At 41.6% G+C, this 20,695-nt stretch overlaps 1 protein-coding gene across 1 annotated transcript in view; it reads right to left on the bottom strand.

The window, feature by feature from the left end:
• The window catches only part of UTRN (utrophin), a 237,827-nt gene extending 217,173 nt beyond the window's left edge, over positions 1-20,654 (bottom strand). The window contains exons 1-2 of the mRNA XM_012735025.1: positions 20,452-20,654; positions 15,080-15,225 (exon numbers count right to left, since the gene is read on the bottom strand). Coding sequence (XP_012590479.1) covers positions 15,080-15,158 — 79 coding nt within the window. The 5' untranslated portion in view covers positions 15,159-15,225; positions 20,452-20,654. The remainder of the gene's footprint in view (positions 1-15,079; positions 15,226-20,451) is intronic.
• Between the last annotated feature and the right edge of the window lie 41 nt (positions 20,655-20,695).

Here is a 20,695-nt window from a genome sequence, read left to right as displayed (position 1 = left end):
CATTATATGCAAAACTGGGTCAAACATTATCAGAAATTTTGCCCTTCAAACTTTGTGTCTACTCACCCCAACTCTAACAAAAACTCCAGGTCTTCATTCCAGTGGTTCTGAGACAATAGGAGACACAAGACCAGAGCCGAGTTCTGTGTGAGAGCCTAAATTCATGCCAGAGTACCAGCGGGCCAACTAAATTTCCATCAGGAAAGACAGAAATACCACGGGAGACACAACCTAATTTGACTCCCCCTTTTGGTGGATCGGGACAATGTAATGAACTCTGTGGACACTTTTTCCCACCAAATGCAGGTAAGCACATGAGTAAAGACCTGTCTTGTACACACTGCAAGTGTTTCTCGCTCATCCTTCCCTTCCCTCCCCAAGTCAAGCAGGTTAGAGCAACATCTGCACAAAGACTCCCCGTGACTCAGAAATAGTCATCGCCCAAGGGGTCAAGCTCTGTATCTACTAAAACTACTTAAAATCAAAAGCACTTTAATTCTTTGTCTTGCACTGCCATAATCTACCATCTCTTTCTTTTCTAAAGATTTTATTTGTTTATGCATACTGCAATGGGGTGCAGGCCAGAGATTCAGGGATGGCGAGAGGATTCACCAGAAACAGAGTGGGGAGCAGAGCAAAATACATGCACTGCTGAGGAAAGCAGCAGATGAGGCAGGAGTGGTCTGCCATGCCATGTGGCCTACTCGGAGCGGGGATCGAGCACACAGTACAGCAGCCAAGATTTGGTTTAGCTTCTCAGTGCATCGCTCCAACCCCCTATGCCACAGGGAGGGTGCAGTCTACCCTCTCTTAACAACCCTTTTCTCCAGTCAGTCAGAAAGAAATCTCAGAAAATACACACAAAATATTAACAACTCTAGATGAAATTTTGGGAGGTTTTAAGAATGTATTTTAGGGTCCTCCCTGGTGGCGCAGCAGGTTAAAGTGCAGCACTGTAAGCAAGCCAACTGATTCAGTGCTAGTTCAATCCCTACCCCAGAGGTGACCCACATGGCACAGCAGACCTCTCCTGACCCTCCCGCTGCAACTCTCAGCAGCGTACTTCATCAGTCTGCCTGTTCTGCTCCCCAATCTGTCTCTGGTGAATCCTCTTGCCCCACCTCCAACCCTGCACCCCTGGCCTGTAACTGAGTTCTGTATGCATAAATAAATAAATCTTTTAAAAAAAAAAAAAAAAACATTGTCACATGATGCTATTATTTAAAAAAAAAAATGTATTTTAAAGAACTCCACAATCTAAGGAAAGAGTCAAGACTCTAGCTGCCAGAGGTTAAGGATCTCATTCCAAGCCAGTCTCCTGAGATACAGAGGCAGATACACAGAGGTAAAGGGACAGATATAGGCAGATATAGACAGGTAGGTATAGGTACAGGTAGAGGTAGATATAGGTACAGGTCAAAGTAGATATAGGTATAGATAGGATAGGTAAAGGTACATACAGGTACAAGAATAGGTAGATATATGTAGAGATACAGATATAGACATATATATCCTCTTTTATTTTCCTTCCTCACCTTCCAGGTGGTGACACCAGAAGGCAGACTTTTCCCCAATCACTATGCCCATCACATCTACTGCCCCTAAAGCCTCCCAGTTCTCCCCTTTCCTTCCCAGCCACTATTCCTCAGTTCAGCCTCCGCTATGGTTCCCTTTCCACAATGACAATCACATATGGGTCCCCCGGGCTCCCAGCCTTGCCCCAGCCTGTCTCAAGAAGAACAGGCATCTTCTCTGTCTCCTGTGCTCCTGTAGAGCTGGCTCCGTCAGCTGAGCCTGGTGCCTAAAACCTTTCAGAGGCAGCAAGGCCTTCCAAAACCAGGAGTGGGCGAGAGGAGGGCATCTCCAGGGCCAGAGAAAACAAACAGTAAGTATGTGACCTGAGGAAAGATTCGGGGCTTACTGGAGAAGGGTGGAGGAGGGCCTTTCCTAGAAATTGGGAAAGTTTTTTTTCAATGCCAAGTTTTGGGGGGACAAAAATACAAACTATTGCAAACAAACACAGAGCACAGTAAAGACACCGTGAGCTGGACGGCAGCCGGCCAGGCAGGCGGAGGCACGAAGGGCTCCCCAGCCCCGGGAGCTGAGTGAGGGGCTCTGGGAAGGGCCCCCCCCACCCCCCGCTGCCACGTCACTGCCCAGCTCAATCCTCTGGCACCATGCAGTGGACCCTGACTCAACACCATGTCTCTTCTGGGCACCGCCAAAGGGCCGGCCCAGCTCAGGGCCCCAAGGGGAGAGCTGCAGGGGGCCCGCTGCCCGAGCTTCCCCTCTAGCTGAACTTCCCCCCTGGCCTCAGGGCACAGCAAGCTCTGCTTCAACTTCCATTTCCAAGAAACTAGAAGGATGGCACTCATCCGCTGAAGTTATAAATAAGCCTTACTGTGTATTTATTTCAGATATGACTTTTGCTTTCATGAGGAATGAGATTCACAGCTGAAAACCTCCACAGGAAACCCAGTGAACATTTTGCCTCTGGTATGTGCTGAGGAAGACACAAACATTACAGCGTATTTTTAATTGCCTTTTATATTAATTTTTATGTATTTTAAAATAATCACATTTAAAAATACTTGAAAATGTTTACATTAAGAAATATTTTAATAGCATTTTTTACATTCAATACATTCTGCATCATCCTTTTTGCTTGTGCTCAAAATTGCTTTAAGATTTATCCAAGTAGATATTATTAGTTCTTTAAAATGGGCCTAACATAAAGATGTTGGAATAGTAGTAGCTGAAATATTTCAAATGTGAGCAGACACCTATCTGGTATGTTTATATTGACCACTTCATAATTTTAAAATAATGAATTATTAAAAAAAAAAAAAACTTTTCAGAATTGTCCTGGAGGTGCAACCAAACTCTTAACTGTATCTGATTTCTGTATTCATGAACTGGTCCCAGCTTAACTTTCTATCCAGCTATTACCTTTTCTTCCTGAACCACACTGAGTGACACGCAGTCACACTGACTGACTCCCTGCTCTCTAGGCCAATGATACACCATTGATTATCTACCCATGGCCACAATCCAGCCCACGCCCACCCCCTTCTAACTCCTCTGTTCTAGTTTAGATACCCATTCTTACAAGCTGCCTTTCCTGAGCCCCTGGGCACAGCACACGCCCCATGCACTCACACGGCATCTGTGCCGTTTCACTTCTAAAACTGGGTGACTTACTCTTCAATCTGTTTACTTTTAAAAACTGTGCAACAGGGTCTTCCTGGTGGCACAAAGGGTTAAGTCTCAGCACTATGAAGCTATCAGCAGCCACTGCAGCAGGAGTTTGATCCCCCATGCCCCACATGGTGCATTAGACCTCTCCCAACCTGCCCGCTGCTCCCCTCAGCAGTGTATTTCAGTCAATCTGCCTGTTCTGCTCCCCACTCTGTCTCTGGCGAATCCTCTCATCACCCTGCCCCTCTGCTACCAGGACCTCTGGCCTACACCCCAGCTCTTGTATACATAAATCAATAAATTAAATCTTTAAAAAACAAAACAACTGTGCAACAACCCTCTCTAGGGGAAAAGGCACCTGACAATCGCAACTGGGTCTTACCCTGTGCAGACACAAAGGCTCAGCGGCTGCAGGACCACTGCATCGAAAGTGTTTTTACAGAGAGTTGAAGTAAATGATAGATGATAGCTACATAGATGGATGGATAGATAGATAAATAGATAGATGATAGACAGATGATAGACAGATAGATGGATGGATGATAGAGAAAGACATTCAGACAGATGGATGATTAGAGAAAGACAGACAGAGAGAAAGAGAGAGAGAGAAAGAGAGATAAGCAGGCAGGTAGGCAGAGACAGACAAATACAGACAAGTCTGTCCCTAGTGATCTCCATAACAAAGTAGACATAAAGCAAGCTCATTCACAGCCAAAAGAGTCTATTAAACTGGCAGGATCAAAAACTTTAGTCACACCAGCACATAACCCAACAATGCAGTTTTCAAAATGAGACTTTTGTTTTTCTTTTTAATGGTCAAGGGAACTTCTTTTCTGAAATATCAGCTTATGTGCTGGGATTTTAAGTTAGCCTACCAAAGATAAGGATCTGAAAGCTGGACCTTATACAAAAAACAATATGACAACAAACTCTACTTTCTCTTATTTTCCAAACCTCCACACCAGAGCATCACACTAAGGAAAACATGTTACCTGAATAATTGTGATTTCTGAACCTCCCATATTTAACAGTTCTGAAGACCTTTCCACCACTTAATTATTCTCTAAATGAAAGGTATTTCTCAACACCTGCACTTAATTTATTTTTCATTTGCATTTACTCTACCCTAAGACTACATTATCTCCATAGCATCACATATAACATCCTATTCTTCAATTAAAGTCCCTCTGAAATAGTTTTTCTGGCTTCATCTGCATATAGAGTTTCTTTTAGGAGTCCATCACATTATGATAAAATTACTATTATATTTCTTCATTAGTTCTTCAAAGAAGTTTTATGTTGTACTGAATAAACATAAGCAAGTTTTTGCCCTTTTTTCCATTTTAATGCAACTACCTTTTTCTGAAGCATGACATATATTGATATATATATATACACAAATGCTATTAAAATTTAATTTAATTCAAAGTTACCTAAATAAACTGACTCAGAGGCAATAAAATACAGTAATCGTCCATTAAGAAGTAAAACTATCTTTAAAACATCAAGAAATTAGTCAAGCTAACAAAATATTTCTAGATGAGTCAATACCTCAATGTGATGAGATCTAGAATTACAAACATCTGGGAGCTTCCCTGGTGGCACAGGGGGTTAGAGCACCGCACTATGAAACTATCCACAGCCACTGTGGCAAGAGTTCAATCCCTAGCCAGGGAACTGATCCACATGGCTCAGCAGGCCTCTCCTGTCTCCCAGCGGCTCCCCTTAGCAGTGTAGCAGTGTATTCAGTACATCTGCCTGTTCTGCTGGCCACTCTGTCTCTGGTCAATCTTCTCACCACCACCCCCACCTCGGGCCTGTACCCCAGCTCTTGTATGCATTCATAAATAATTACATCCTTAAAAAAGAAAAAGGAAAATTATACATCTGAAAATGTGAAACAAATCCCTGGTGCCATCTACATGTGACCTCATGCATGTTGTTAGTGACAACTAACCTTTCTAGTCCCCCCCAACACTGACTCTTGCTCAACCGGAGCCCCTCTGTGCTAAACCCCAAAGCCACAAACCTCATTTATCTTTACTACTCGAATCTGCTCCTTGCCTCCTCCTTCCAATACTGCTTTCTTCTAAATTTTTCTTTCATACTTCTGACCAGCTTATCTTTCTGGGAAAAAAAGGGGCTCAAAATCCCAAAATGGCTCCCTACAGGGAAAGGCATCAAAGCGCTTCACCTGTTTCAAAAGAGCTTTTCAGCTGTGGCCCCAAAGCTCCCATATTCACACCAGCCCAGCCACACTCCACTGCCAGCCACAGACTCCACTACCTGCTACACATTCAAATGCCCTGTTCTTCCGTCCTCACTGGGAAACTTTTTTCCTCATTGTCCATGGCATCTTACCCATCCTGAAAGCACAACCTCAATTCCTTCCTCTCAGGGTCCTCTGGGAACCCCTTGCTCATTTCCATTAAGGCAAGTTTGTGTTCTTCGTCCACATCCCCACACCTGTCATAGTGGTTTTGGGGGAGGCTGCTTGGCCTTTCTCACAACCAGCCTGCCAGCACCATAATTAGAGACTCGGAGTGCCCGCCCGTCATCAAGCCACAACGACTGGACAACCTTCATGTGCTGAGTGAGGGAGGTGTGCACAGAGCAGGTGTCCCACGGCAAGTTTGGCACCACTGAAGAGCACACTCAGCCTCCCTGCACTGACTGTGTGGAGACCAAGCTCAAGGCAGGCAGGCAACGGGAAGTCAGATTCTGAAAGCCGTGCCCAAACAGAAACGAGACATTCCAAAGATAGAAATAAAGACTGAACAAGAGGGATAAATTGAGTCTGGCTCAGCAATCAAAGAGTAGAATGTGTTCTGGCATCTATCTGAAGAATGGGGGTTTCAAAACTGGTGGGTTGGGGTAGACAGAGAACATTAAACAGAGAAAACAAAGCAAGCCCCTCACAAAGACAAGACCCGTATCAGGCGTCCCTAAATGTTCCCTAAATGTTTCATTTAAACATACTTGCAAAGGGGTTCCCTTTATCAACTTGGCCTTGATCTCAAATCCCTAGAATAAGATCTGTTTTGCACCAAAAACTGAGGCAAAGAGCAAGCACATGTGTGCATTCTCCAAATACCAACTCTTCCAACTGGTAACAGACTGCATCTCTCAAAAAAGCACAGGTAACAGGTAAGTTTATATTGCTCAAGTCAACTCTGCTTTTTTTATACATATGATATTCAAATAGCATTCAATATGTGATTAAAGATTTAATATGTTACATGTTACATGGCAAGAAAAAATAACTTTCTATATTTTGTGGTTTGCTTGTTTTAAATCAGTCTGAAGAGGTTTCCTCCTAAGAACCACTCTACCTTGAGTAAAGCATACCCCACATGTCCACATGGCCAATCTCTGCACAAAAAAAGCCTGTACAATTAAAAATTATCACCCCTTTCAGGCCTCACTGGATGGTCCCTTTTTATGCCTCAATCAAAGTGCCTCAAAGACAAGTCCCATTAAATTCTGAGGCTGGAGCTCAAATTCCACACAATGATGTATGGAAAAGCAATTATGTATCTCAAACTGTGATGAATGTCATTTAATCAACGGCATGAAGGTCCCTTCCATCAGAGTTAAAGATTAGAGTTCGAAGACTTTATTGCAAATAATTCAAGGGCTTCAAGAGATTTGTGATCTGGTTTGACTTAGAAATGCACTTCTAGGGAGTACTGACAGACCCTCAGGGAACTTGCTAAGGTGGTCCACAGTCACTTACCTACTAACTCACCTTTGACAGAAAAATCATTACATGACATAAAAATCACTAATTTCAAAATAATGGTAGGCAAATTGTTTTATATCAAAAGGAAATGTAGTGATATTAAACATATGTACTAAACACCATCCATTTAAAATATAAAAATAGGTAGGTATTGAATACTTAAATAAAACCCTAAAGAAGATAAAGAAAACTAGCATAGTTTATACTTTATATCTTAGCTCAAAAGTCATCTCATGTGAATACAGAAAGAACACGTGATGCCTTATTGCAAATTATTCCATTGCATGAATAAATTATAGCTAAAAGGAAGACGAGCAGAGAGGATGGATATAAGGACCTCATTGCACTGTGAATCAAAATAAATCTGTTTTCAAAACAATTGCTTGGAAAATATAGGGTGAACAGGGCTCTCCCTGGTGGCTCAACAGGTTAAAGCGAAGTGCTACGAAGCTGTCCATAGCCACTGCAGCACGAGTTCAATCCCCATCCAGAAAGGTAACCAACATGGCACCGCAGACCACTCCTGACCCACCCACTGCTCCCCTCAGCAGTGTAAATCAGTACATCTCCCCACTCTGTCTCTGGTGAATCCTCTCACTCCTCCCCCCACCTCTGGCCTGTACCCCATTTCTGTATGCATAAATAAATAATCTTTAAAAAAAGAAAACATAGGGTGAAGTATTCAGAGGAGTCTATCAAAGAATTCAGTCTAAAAGCTGGTAGAGACAAAACACACCACATTGAAGACCATGGAGCTCAAGGAGAGAATTCTCTGTGCCGTCTTGAGGGCCAAGGGCCAAGGCAGAGCTTCGCCAAGTCTCATCCCTCTCCTGGTGCACTTTCCACTTGTACCTTCACACAGCACAACCCAAACTCTTCAAAATATCAATACAAGGCAAAAAGAAAAAATGTTCAATACCAAGAAATCTATTACCATTCTGAACTGCTTAAAGGGAGGCATAGAAATCATCTCCACTATTGGGTTATCACTCTCCCTGCTCCTCTGCAGGGCACAGGCAACTTTCACTGGTTCCATCAGTCTTAACTGGCCTTTGTGGGCCATAAATCAGTGCTACTAAAGAGCTTGTGCAAAGTCCAGACTCTGGAAGCCTGGTCTCCTTGACTGAAAAGAAAGCCCATAAGGGGTTCTGACACGCAGCCTGAGTGAGGAGCCCCAGCCTGGGGCAGCACAAAACCCAACTTTCAAAATCAAAGCATATGTATCCTTCTAGGTCATTCCCAGCTTAATGTTAAATAACATGACTCACACACAGCCTACAAGGTATAAGACAATCCATCAGTGGCAGCCTCAAATGTTATTCCCACCACAGACTTCTTCACATAAATATCACATACCAAAATCTTAATTAGAAAATGGAACTGGAAATTTTTGCACATATTTAAACTATGGAATAAGAGAAGATCGAAACAGGTAAAACTTTCGACTACCATCGATTGATTTAAAATTATGCCACTGTAAGAGATATAAAGTCATTTTTACTGGATTTACCTGCTACCTCAGAAATGTCATTATGTGCTATTTTCTGCTCTTCCGAAACCCCTTGTTACATAATTAAGTGGTTAAAAAAAATTATTAAACCGAAGTCGTAATAACTAGTCAGCAACCCACCCACAAAAAAATTTTCAAATGAAAACATTTATCCTTAAGATGTTATTCTCCAGTTTTATATTTTGAGCTCAACTGTTGTCATTGACTATTTTTTTTTAATTTTTTGTTTTTTTTTAATTGAGTTCTTAAAACCAGTGTAAAGTTGTATTGCTCCAAACCATAAACCTTAGCATCCACATGAGCACATAAAAACAAAACCCATTACTAATGAGGCCAGGAGAACATGCTTCTAATAGAGAAGTATAAGAAATATATAGAAGCATAAAAAGCATAAGAAGATATAAACAAACTTTAGATGTATGGTTTTTTAATCAAATTTGATTAATTTATTATTCATTTGCATAATTATAATTTTAGGGGTACTGTTTCACACTTCAACATGTACACATATTTCACTCACCCACTGTCACTACACTATCCCATTTCCCCTTCCCTCTGACAACCATCATGATTTCCACAGAGTCTAAGACTTATTTTGGTTGTGTTCTGCCACTTTGTTTCCTTTGGTTATTTCTATTCCACAAATGAGTGAAAACATTCAGTAATTATCTTTCACTTTCTAACATTTCCCTTAGCATTATCACCCCAAGTTTCATCCATGTTGTCCCAAAAGGCACAATTTCAGCACTTTTGACAGCTGAGTAATATTCCATTCGGGTATGTGTTTTGAAAGCCACCAGCATTAAGGTTGGAAAACTACATACAAGGTGGGATGACCTGCCTCCTGGAATTGATGTGCAAATTCACAGGCAGAGGAAGTAACTATGGATGAGTTTGCTTAGATTTCTTGGTATACATGTCATCATTTCAAGAATAAAGCATATTAAAAATTCACATAGACTCACTTTTCAAATCTTTCTGCTTCCACACACAGCTTAAGGGGAGAAAAAATATAACCAATTAAATTTTAACTAATATTTACAACAGCCGCAATGATCTCACATGTTCCCTTGTTCCCAGAAAATCATTATATCACATCTAGTGCTGGGTTCAAATAAGGTTCAATAAAACTGAAATTTCCATTTTGTTATATAATTGATGGACCTCCTTTGCTTAAAGTATTCTCAAAAATTCACGATTTCCAGCCATGGACAATGGGCTACAACGTTTTCACTACTGCAGTAACAGGTCACGAACATCCCAGGGATACAGAAAACTTTCCTATGATTGCACCACTTCAGCATAATGAAGTAACAACACAGAGAATATTTTTACTTGCTTTACAAGAATAGCTACTCTCTTCTGCCAGAGTTGGATTTTCATCAGGTTACTGTCCCTCACCACAAATCCCCAGGGCTCGTGGAAAAAAACCAAACCTGCTCAAAGACCTCTCTTCAAAGTACAGGTATTCTCGCCAAGAAAACCTGGGGGAGGGGGACAGGCACGAGGTCACTTTCTCACAGCCCTTTAGGCTCCTTAGAAAATTCGCCCCTCATGGATATTTCTTTCAATGAAACAGAAAGAAGTAGACCAATGATTCCCTAAATACAAACTTAACCACTGTCTTTTTAAAGATAAACAGAAACATAATCTTCCCTCTAATTTTTATAAAAGTGAGCCCTGTTTAGCAAGTTTACTTTATCAAAATATACCCTTTTGTTACATTTGCTATAAATGTAAGCAGGTATAATACTGCATGTGAAATCAGAGGTTTTACTTTTATAGCCTCACTCTTGCCTTCCTTCTCCCTCCCCACTGCCCTACCAAATCTTCAATCCCATAGATACCCATCCGGGCATCAGACCAGGACTTAAACAGTGCCAAATCACAGTACATCTGCAATCCACTACCAACCTTGAGCAGCAGTTAGAGGAAATGAGAAAAGGGAATTCACGTCAGAAATAGATTATCAATGTCTCTACCCTCTACCCAGAGGGCTTCCTGGCCTCTGGCATTTTCCTCTGTTGCTAAGGCCTTACAGAGAAGGACAGTGGCCAAGGCTGGGGAAGCACTGCCAGGTAGGGAGCAGCAGGTGGTGTGTCCTACCTGGGACACTCCTTGGCAGGGGCCCCACAGCCGAGGGTCCCCAACGTGATAAGTGGGAAGGAAATGGCAGCAGGAATGCACCCGGACAATGAGGACTATGCCAGATCTACGGTCCTTAAGCGCAGACACCACAGTAAGATTCATCCTCCTGCTACAATGAAACAGACTGCTGGAAATCAGGAGACTGGACATTCTGCGCCATCAAATGCAAGATTTTTGCAGTGAGAGCACCTGAGTTCTAAGCCCAGTTCTTGCACTTTCTAGTTCTGTAGCCGTCTTCACGGTATAATCACCGACTGCTCACTGACTGCTCACCCACTAAGAGCTAAGTGTTGGGCTTGGTACCAAGGCTGTATTGTGGGATGGCTCTGGTGGAATTAATTTCCAGGGAGGAGAATATCAACAAACATAAAAATCAAGAAAAGTGCCAGGCAGCCATAAGAACACGTGGCAACCTCAACGTCATGATGCACTCAGTAAGGGACTGGGAATGCTTCGTTTCTAAAGGATGAGAATCAAAAAGAAGGCCAACCACAAGTCTGGGGGAGGGCGTGGAGAAAGAGGAACTCTTGTACACTGGGGGTGGGACTATAAATCGGTGTAGTCATTTTGGAAAGCATTTTTGAAACTTCCTTTAAAAATAAAAGTAGAGGCACGGTGGACCTCTCCTATCTTGCCGGCTGCTCCCTCAGTGGTACACTTCATCAATCTGCCTGTTCTGCCCCCGACTCTTTCTGGTGAATCCTTTCATTGCCCCTGCACCTCTGGCCTGTACCCCAGTTCTGTATGCATAGATAAATAAATCTTTAAAAAAAAATAAAAGTAGAAATACTACATGTTGGATCCCACTCCTGTATTTAGCAGAAGAATACAAAACTTTGTTTGTTGCAGCATTATCTACAAAAGCTAATATCTGAATGCAAACTAAGTGTCCCCACCTCCACTCCCCACAGGTGACTGCAGAAAAGCGGGGTGTACACATAGAACACTACTCAGCTATAAGGAAGATGAAATCTGCCACACTTGTGAATGCGCTATGACCACACTGAAATGTATGTCCTTGATATTCAAGAAACTATTTCATCACCTACCGATGGTAAATTCATATTTCTGTTCAACTGGTATAAATGGCTTTTTAAAAATATCAAAAGCAGGACCTCCCTGGTGGCACAAGGGGTAAAGTCTCAGGACTATCAGCCTAAGGCCAGTCACTGCAACATGAGTTCAATTCCCAGCTGACCAGGGAGCTGACCCACATGGTGCAGCAGACCTCTCCTGTCTCCGGGGATCTCCCCTCTGTCTCTGGTGAATTCTCTCACCGCCTCCCCCCTGACCCCAGCTGCACCTCTGGCCTACGCCCTAGCTCTTACATGCATACATTTAAAAAATAATAATAAATCTTTTTTAAAAAGATCAAAACCTCACATACAGTATAAGGTAAATTAATATTGAATGAGGACTATATAAATAGCCCAATTCCAATCACAATGAAAAATGCACAAGTATTTTTATTATACCAGTTTTAGACTGTCCAAATTCAAGGATTTGGGGAAGAGGGAAAAGAGCAAATCTTCAGAGCCCTAGAAATTTAATTTATCAATATATTCTCCCATCTATATCAATATATTCTCAACAAGTTTTTTCCTACTCCAATCTGAACCTGCCCCCCATCCTGTCACCCAAAAGGAAGAAATTTAGAGAATCAGCTCAGAGTCAAAATTCTCCGAGAGGAAAACATTTCTTTCAAAAAAGTAAAAAAATAACAAATGTAGCACTGAACGTACCTAAAGATGAGCTTTTAAAATATGTATTTTACACACATATACACACATATTCTGAAAATCCCTCTTCAGTATATAAATTTTGGAATACCACTAGACCTTACCATTATAAAGTAATTACTGACTTAAAATCATCAAAAACTGCTTTCCAAAAAGCAAAACTGAAGCTGACAGGCCAGTTCAAATCCAAATTAACTGAGTGAATTTTGCAACATAATCCAGGCAAAAGAATATGATTCATATCTCAATTATGCAACAGCTAACTTTTCAATGTTTTTTGAAGTATGTGCCACCAACCCAAAAAAAAAAAAAGGAACAGTCATAGCTTTGGCATTAAAGCACTCCAAGCAACTTGAAGGTCTTAAAAATACAGATTCAGGGAAGAACTTCAAGAAAAATACGTGAGAGCAAAATCATAATCCCAAAGCACTGAGATGACCATTATTAATATTCCACTCAACATTCTACTTAATTTCATTTACTGTTTAGTTTTTTATTATTTATTATATAATTTTTATTGAAGTGATATTGATTTACAATACTGCGAATGATTCAGACACATGGTCTCACACCTCTTCAGGTATCTGTTACCTGAACACGGCACCTACCACTGATATCCAGAACCTGCCACTACGGTCCACTGCTCCCCCTCCCCAACCCCATCTCTGGTGACCTCAATTTTAGAATCATATTTCTAGTGTTTGTTTCGATTTAGTTTTGTCTGTTCCTTTTTTCTATTATATTTTCTTAAATTATTTTTCACAGAAATGACTTCAAATTACATAAATTTTTACGTAATATATCAAGAACATGTTTCTGTGCATATATACACATACATATACATAACATTTTTATAAATATATGATTTCTACTGTATAAATATACCCTAGTTTAAAGCTTCACTGAGAGGCTCTATAACCCATTCAGATGCCCTACCCTAAAGGAACAGAGTAAATTTAAACAACTATTTCCTCAAGTTAATTGCCCAAGACATCCATTTTTGAATTACAAATTGAAACTTGGTCTCCTTTCAAAATGCTTTGGGAAATAATGACTTAAGCAATCCTCAATATTGGACTGTTACAGCATTTTCAACATTTTTCTATTATTATAATGCTGGGATCAACTTCTTGTGTAAACATTTGTGTGTTCCTCAGGAAAAACCTCTAAAAATCAAGACTGCCTGCGTCAATGTAGTACTTATGTTAAAAGCCAGTGATAATTTCTGCCCAACTGTCCTCCAACAGAATTGCTGGTGTTTAAAAAAAGGTAATTTTTTCATTAAGGGATAGTTTGGAAGTTATGCATATTCATCATATACAACCAGTAGTTTTAAACCCATATATGACTATTTTAAGGACATGGGTAGAATACATGGTTATAAATTTCAAAGGTCTTACTGTGATTGAGCTTGACTCAAGAAACTATTTAAGAATGTCTCCTCATGCAGACCATGACAAGTCTGGGTATACTAAACTCTCATCTTTTACATATTTACATATTTCTGGGTATACATTCTGTGCTCTCAAGAAATATTAATACCACTTCCGACCTACATAGTGCTTCATTCTACTAAAATATTTACCACAAATGTTAGAAAGAAATTTTTAAAGAAAGTCTATTAAGCTATATCATAGCCACAGATCCTTCAAGAGACACAACGGTAGTTACATACATATTCACAGGCACGACTCTAATAAAGAAAGTCTCTTCCAATCTGTCAACACCAGTGTGATGGAAGGAAATGTATATTTTTTAGGTATAAATTTCAAACTGATTTTCAGTGCAAATTTCTACAGTTTCAAATAATAAGAATAAGGTCTTACTATCAAATAAAGTTGGCTTCCCAGGAAAAACAGGCTTTAAATTCCTTTTTTGCTTTTAAAGTGACACTGGATGTAATTTTATTCCTCAAAGTCACTCTCAAAGTTACTTAAGTATAGTGTTCACACCCAGGGTGGGGTTCTGTGGAATTTTCAAAGTTCAGAAGGACTGTGCCTACTCAAAAATATCACAAGAATCTATGGCTGAATTGTATTCGAAGCTTTAAAAAAAAAAAAAAAAGCACAGAAATTTGTATTCAGTGGCTTTTCAGTGGAGCCCATGTCTCGGCATTATTTTATATTTCCCCAGTTGATGTATTTGTACAACCAGAGTCAAAAATCCCTCAGTTATACAAAAGGGAAGAGGGAGTGTACCCTAAAGTCCTCAATTTAAATGGTCCTCCGAGAACCATTAAGCTTAGTGTAGCTTATTAGATTGCCTAGTTCAAACTAGAAACTTAAAAAGTTTCAAAAAGGGAAGGTACGACAGAATACCTAACTGGTCACCAGAAGGGCTGGTGACTGGGGCTATACAGTAGCAGAAACAAAACCCAAGGTGACCCATCCTTCCAGAAAGCACAGTTCCCACTGGAAGCACCTACGTCATAAACCAGGCCGAAAGAAAAACAGTGCTTAGCTGTATTTTTGTGCTTAAAGGGTGAGCCTTTTCAATGAATAGCATTCAACAACAGGTAGCACCTTCATCAAGGAATGCCAGCCCTATGTGATGAGTGTAAAACAGACTGAGAATTAAGACAGAATTCTCAGGGAGGTTCATTACCTTTACAGAGTAACAGTCATTTGTCAAACTATGCTTCTCAAGAGAAATACGTCTTACAAGAACAATGCAAAACAAGTCCCAAAACTTCTACCTAGTAAGATTATATGCATAAAAATCTGGCATTTCCACATTACCTACCAGATCTGGACTTAATGATATCACTGAACTCGTTCTGTCCATCATCAGGTCTGACCTCCTGTTCTCCATATTTGGCCATCTTTGCTGAGCTTCAATATAATCCAAAGACTTTACTTGCTGTTTCCTCTGATGGTCAACATCAGTGCCTACAGAGAAGAGGCAAATAGCAACTTGAGAGATATATAGATCTTATTATATAGTCATATGCAGTTACATATGAAACATAGTAATCATTCATGCAGCAATTATTTACTCAGAGACTACTGCATGTAAGGCAATGTGGATATGACTAGCAGAAAGAGCCTCTGCCATTATAAAGTGTGCAGACACTAAGCAGTTCGTTAGCCAATGAATTATTTCACTGCAATACTAATAGGCAGTAAGTATAGGAGCACAAAGTAATATGAGCAGACAGCAGGGGAATCTGAACGGCCCTGGACTACCACAGAAGGCTTTCTTTAGAAGTGAAATTTGAGCAGGCCTTCAAGGATGAGAAGAATTTAAAAAAAAAAAAAAAGTCAAAGAGAAAAAAGAGGTGGGTGTGGAAAAGGTGCAAGCCTCCCACGTGAAATGGCAGGAAGAATCATGAGATGGTCAAGCAGTTGAGCACCGATCAGTGTTTGCAGAGAAGGCACCAAGAGTTAGAGAGATTCAAGTAGGTGAGGGTGGGTAGACAGGACCAGGACAAGGACATAAAGATCTTTCTCTAAACAGCAGTAGGTATCTCTAGATGTTTTAACCCTAAGTAGCATGATCAGATTTGACTTCTTAATAGCTCATTCTGGTTCACAGGGTAGCCAAGCTAACGCACTGGGAGCCACAGACCTGGCAGAAGACAGCAGTGTTCACTGAAGAACCTAGGCCATGGTGTGTGGGTGTTGCCTGAAATTTCTTTCAACTCTTCTGTGTGTTTGAAATTTTTTCATCTATAAATGTAGCACTAGGATCCCTAAACTTCACCAAATGATCACCCTTCACGTGACCCATAGCAGGGTGTCATGTGAAGCAATGGAAAATATGCTGTCTTTATAGTACCCTTGTCAAAATGTTGAATGTGAAGCTGATTAAGAGTAGACAAATATAAACTGGGGGTCCTCTTCAAAATAAGTTGCCTAGATACTTCACCATTGTCAGTATCATGAAAAACAAATACACTGGGAGAACTTTGAGAGTCCAAGGAGACTGAATGAACATATACAAGTGTGATCCCTAATGGAACTCAGAATTTTAAAAATTAATATTTGGAATATAATGTAAAAATCTGAGTTTGAGCTATTTATTATGCAGTATTACTATATCAATATTAAGTTCTTTAATATTGGTGACCGGTTTCCTCAATATGCAAAGAGGAAACTATTTTTGTTATAAGAGACACATGATGAAATATTTAGCAATAAAGTGGGATAATTTTTCAATTTAAGTTGAAACAGGACGGCTTATATCTACGTCTGTATATGTATGCACATGCAGAGACTCAGAGAGAGAGAGATGAAACAGACATTAGAAATTAAGTGAGGAACCTAGTTAAAGAGCATAATGGTGTTTGCTATTCTATTCTTTGCTGTAATGTTACAGGCAGGTTATGATTTTGACCTAAACAAGGGTAGATAGGAAAGAGATAGGTGAATGTGTGGGATAGTAGATGTTAAATTAAGGGGGTCAACAGGACTGGGACCGAATCTGAGAGGTTCAGGATACAAAAGTGTAAAATGACTGCCCAATTTTGACTTTGATAACTGAGTGGAAGATGAGTCATTTACTGAGCTGAGGAAAAGCTGCCTGAGGAAGAAGTAATTAATGTGGTTTGGACTTGCAGAGCTAGACATGCCTCTGAGATATATAAGGGGAGATAACGAAAGGGTCTGGCCTCAGGAATATTCTAGATTATATAGAAATCTGAAGTTATAGCTGATACCCACTGACATAAATTTTATTTCCATAAGTACAGCACATGAATTCTGTCAAGCATAGATCTCAACAAACAAAATAATTTTAATCTTCAGCAATAAGGAAACCATAAGGAGCACCTGTAGATGGAAAGAAGGGAACATTGTATTCTGCAGGAACACCTTGTCTTTAAGAATGTCAAGCACTGGGCCCTCCCTGGTACCACATGGGGTAAAGCACTGCACTATGGAAGCTAGACACAGACATTTCACGAGTTCAGTCCCCAGACAGGAAGGTGACCCATATGGCGCAGCAAACCTCCTGACCCGCCCGCTGCTTTCCTCAGCAGTGTACTTTGTCGATGTGCCTATTCTGCTCCCCACTCTGTTCCTGGTGAATCCTCTCACCGTCCCTGCTCCTCTGGCCTACACTCCAGTTCTGTATGCATGAATAAATAAACCTTAAAAAAAAAATGTCAAGCATTAGAGGATGACATAGCCTAGTACTTCCAGGAACACAACACCCCAACAATTCAGACAGTATCAGAAGTCAAATTTTAGTTTGCAACTTGGCTCTACCTTAAAAGTCTTTCAAATAAAATTAATAATTAAAAATAATCATTTCATTGGGAATCTAACAATCAGCAATCATCCAAACATTACTTTGCAAACAATGGACATGAGTTCAATATTACAATAGATCTCAGAGCCAGAACTAAGTACTAGCTAGCTGGGACTGGACACAGTCCCAATTCTTTAATGCAAGGACACATCATCAATACTAATATTTTATAATATATTTTACTATTTATTTATAAGTATATTTAGTATATTATAGTGTATACGATATGTTGTAGTCAAGGAAGCTCCACATGTTATTTTATAATAATATAAATACATGTAACATACAATTATTTTCCTTACTTGTCTGTGAAATGGTGTGTTCAAATTATGGACCAAATTCCTAATGACAAAAATTTAAGCATTTAAGGGTTTGAGACAGATGAAAACTGACAAACTGCTAAAGCTTTAGAAACAATTTCCTCTACAGTAGGAAAGAAAATAAGGATTGAATCATCAGTTTGTCAAATTTTATGAGTATGAAAAAGTTTTTGTATTTATGTCACTCCACTACGATTAATACTTTATGATTATAATCAGGTACCTTTGGAGGGGACCTTTTTGGAGGTACTCTGATGTATATACATATACTGTGCATGTATGGAAGTATATATATACACACACACCTGCAAAAGATTTGCTGAATTCTTAAGTGTATGTTAGCATACTTAAGGATCAAAAACTTAGTTCAGAAGTATGCAATGAATTGTTCCTTCTGGGAGATATTTCCAATGCTCTCCTTTTTAAATGTTTTCAGCCTATATTCTTCAATGCTTCCCAGAGACTTTTCCCACTCCGTGAAAAAGAAATATGAATGTTTACATGGGATTTTACTTTATTTGCACATCACATTATTATATTTTATTTGGAGTTATTTTGCCATTCTCTTTAAGTTCTCAAATTTTCTCCTCTTGTAATCAAAATTCATTACATGCTACCAAGATGACTGCTACCCAGAAAAGAGGGGTGGAAGGACAAGGGACCCATGGGAAGGAGGGAGAATCACATTCAGACAGAGCTGCTGTCACTTGTCACCAATGGGCAGGGGGTCCAGCCAAATCCATGACAAAATATACCTCCTTCAAATCTGCTAACTGCTGCCATCATTTATACTGGGTATCAGGAGATAGACTCATAGTTTCATCACTAACAATTTTCCTCCTAGATATGACCTTCCTCTTCCAGATCTATGAAACAGAAAAGTCAACTTCCAGTCAGAGCTGGTGAGATGCTGAGAATGGATGGGATATGACTCTGGAACCTTTCAGCCATTGACAATTTTAATCTAAAGTGAAGACTCGCTCCTGTAGGCTTGCTGCCTCTCAAAAGGGTGCTTTGTGGAGTTCAGACAGACATCTCTCACTTTATATATTCAACTGCACTCAATAGCTTACTTCAAAACCTTCCTGTCGTACAGCCCAGAAGCCCTACTGGGTGGCAATAAGTCTGGTGTGAAAGGAGAAATGGTCCTAAAAGCAAAACTAATATTTTCATTTCAAAGTAACTTGGGACTTACAAAATGTCAGAATACAAATATGCCTAACAATGTGTAACTGGGATGGAAACTGGGCGTATGTCCTTGAGCAAAAACTATTCACTTACACTGGAAACCCAGATGCAGGAATACCAGAGACAGTGGCTCAGGACTGCAAAGGGCAAGAATCTAACACTTTGCTTGAAAACATAGTAAAAGAAACGCCCAGTGCCAAGAACTGCCACTCACTCGGAAGCGTTCCAAGGGAAGGTTAGTGCTACAGTGATTAATACTGTTTACAGGAGCAATAAATTTTTTAGGTAAACACCCAAAGGAAAGTTAAAGAGCTGTTTCACTAGTCACATAAATGCGGGCAAAGGAGGCAAGGAATGACTCCATGCAACACTCTGCAAGCTGAAGGACCTGAGGTTTGCATTCCTCCAATTCTGGGCAGACCCTCAGGAATACCCTGCACCACACCAACAACCAGCTGGAGAAGGCACCCAGGGAGGAGGCATCACCCCACCCCCCCCCACCCCACCCCACCCCACCCGACTCCACCCAACTTCCTGCAGGCAGCACCAGTTACTAAGCAAAGGCTGCGGTAGCTGCCGCGGTTCTGAAGCCCAAGAGCACCAGCACCCACCGGGGAGCCCAGACTCCAGACCAGGGTCCTGTTTAGGGCTCTACACAGTTGAACTTGCAGATGCATTCATCCTAGTACGGCTGAAGGAAGGCCTTGGGCCCAGGTGACCTGGATGCTGGGAAGGAGGAAGCTCTCTAGAACATCCCAGAGCTTGGGGCCAGGACACCGACACCGGGGCAGACCCGGGACTCTCCAACTCCACAAACCGGGAATCGTCCAGCTCTGGCAGGTCCAACACGTTTCACCTCCCCCTAGAAAACACCCTGGGACGAGTGCCTTTCCTGTCTGGCACTTGGAAGTTGCAAAAAAAAAAAAAAAAAAAGCCTATAAGAAGTTGTCGGTTTTGTAAATGACCTGGGGCACCCAGAGCCTCAGACCTGGTACCAAAGGGGGACACGAATTACCTTATCGGTCGAAGCAAGGGATGCCAAGGGTCCGGAAAGACAGGCGAGGCCACCGCGCCCGACTACGCACCGCCTGGACGCTCCCCGCCCCCGACCGGGAGCCCCATCCTCAGATCAGTAGCCCCCAAGTGGGCCAGCAAGTTTCCTACCAGGCGAACAGCTGGGACTCGCTCCCCAGCCCGCCAACCTCACAGCCACCCGCTTCCCGGCCTCTCTGGGTGGACGCCTCCCGGGCCCCGCCTTCCTGGGACTGGAACGCGTGTGACAGGCCCTCTTAGGAGGCCACGTCCCCTCTAGGCGATCCCTGGGCCCGCGCGAGTGCCGGCGCGCGACCCTCTTACCCCGGCGGGCGGAGGGGCGGCGGAGACAGGGGCCGCCCAGAGCCAGTCCGAGGTGCTGGGGCTGTCGGCTTGCAGTCGGGTCCCCGGACCTGCTCAGCGGAGCCCGCCCCACGCTGCTGGCATTCTCTCCCCGCCGGAGGGAAGCCGGCGCAAAGTGCCCTCAGAAGTTGGTCACTTCGCAGACTCCGCCTGCAGGAGTTCGGGACGCGGGCGCCGGGCTCAGGAGCCGCGGAGCAGTCCGTCC

Source organism: Condylura cristata, unplaced genomic scaffold, assembly GCF_000260355.1.
Source record: "Condylura cristata isolate star-nosed mole 26May11 unplaced genomic scaffold, ConCri1.0 scaffold00001, whole genome shotgun sequence".
Lineage (NCBI taxonomy): Eukaryota > Metazoa > Chordata > Mammalia > Eulipotyphla > Talpidae > Condylura > Condylura cristata.
The sequence above is the reverse complement of the archived record's forward strand: the minus strand, read 5'-3'. Positions and strand labels throughout refer to the sequence as shown.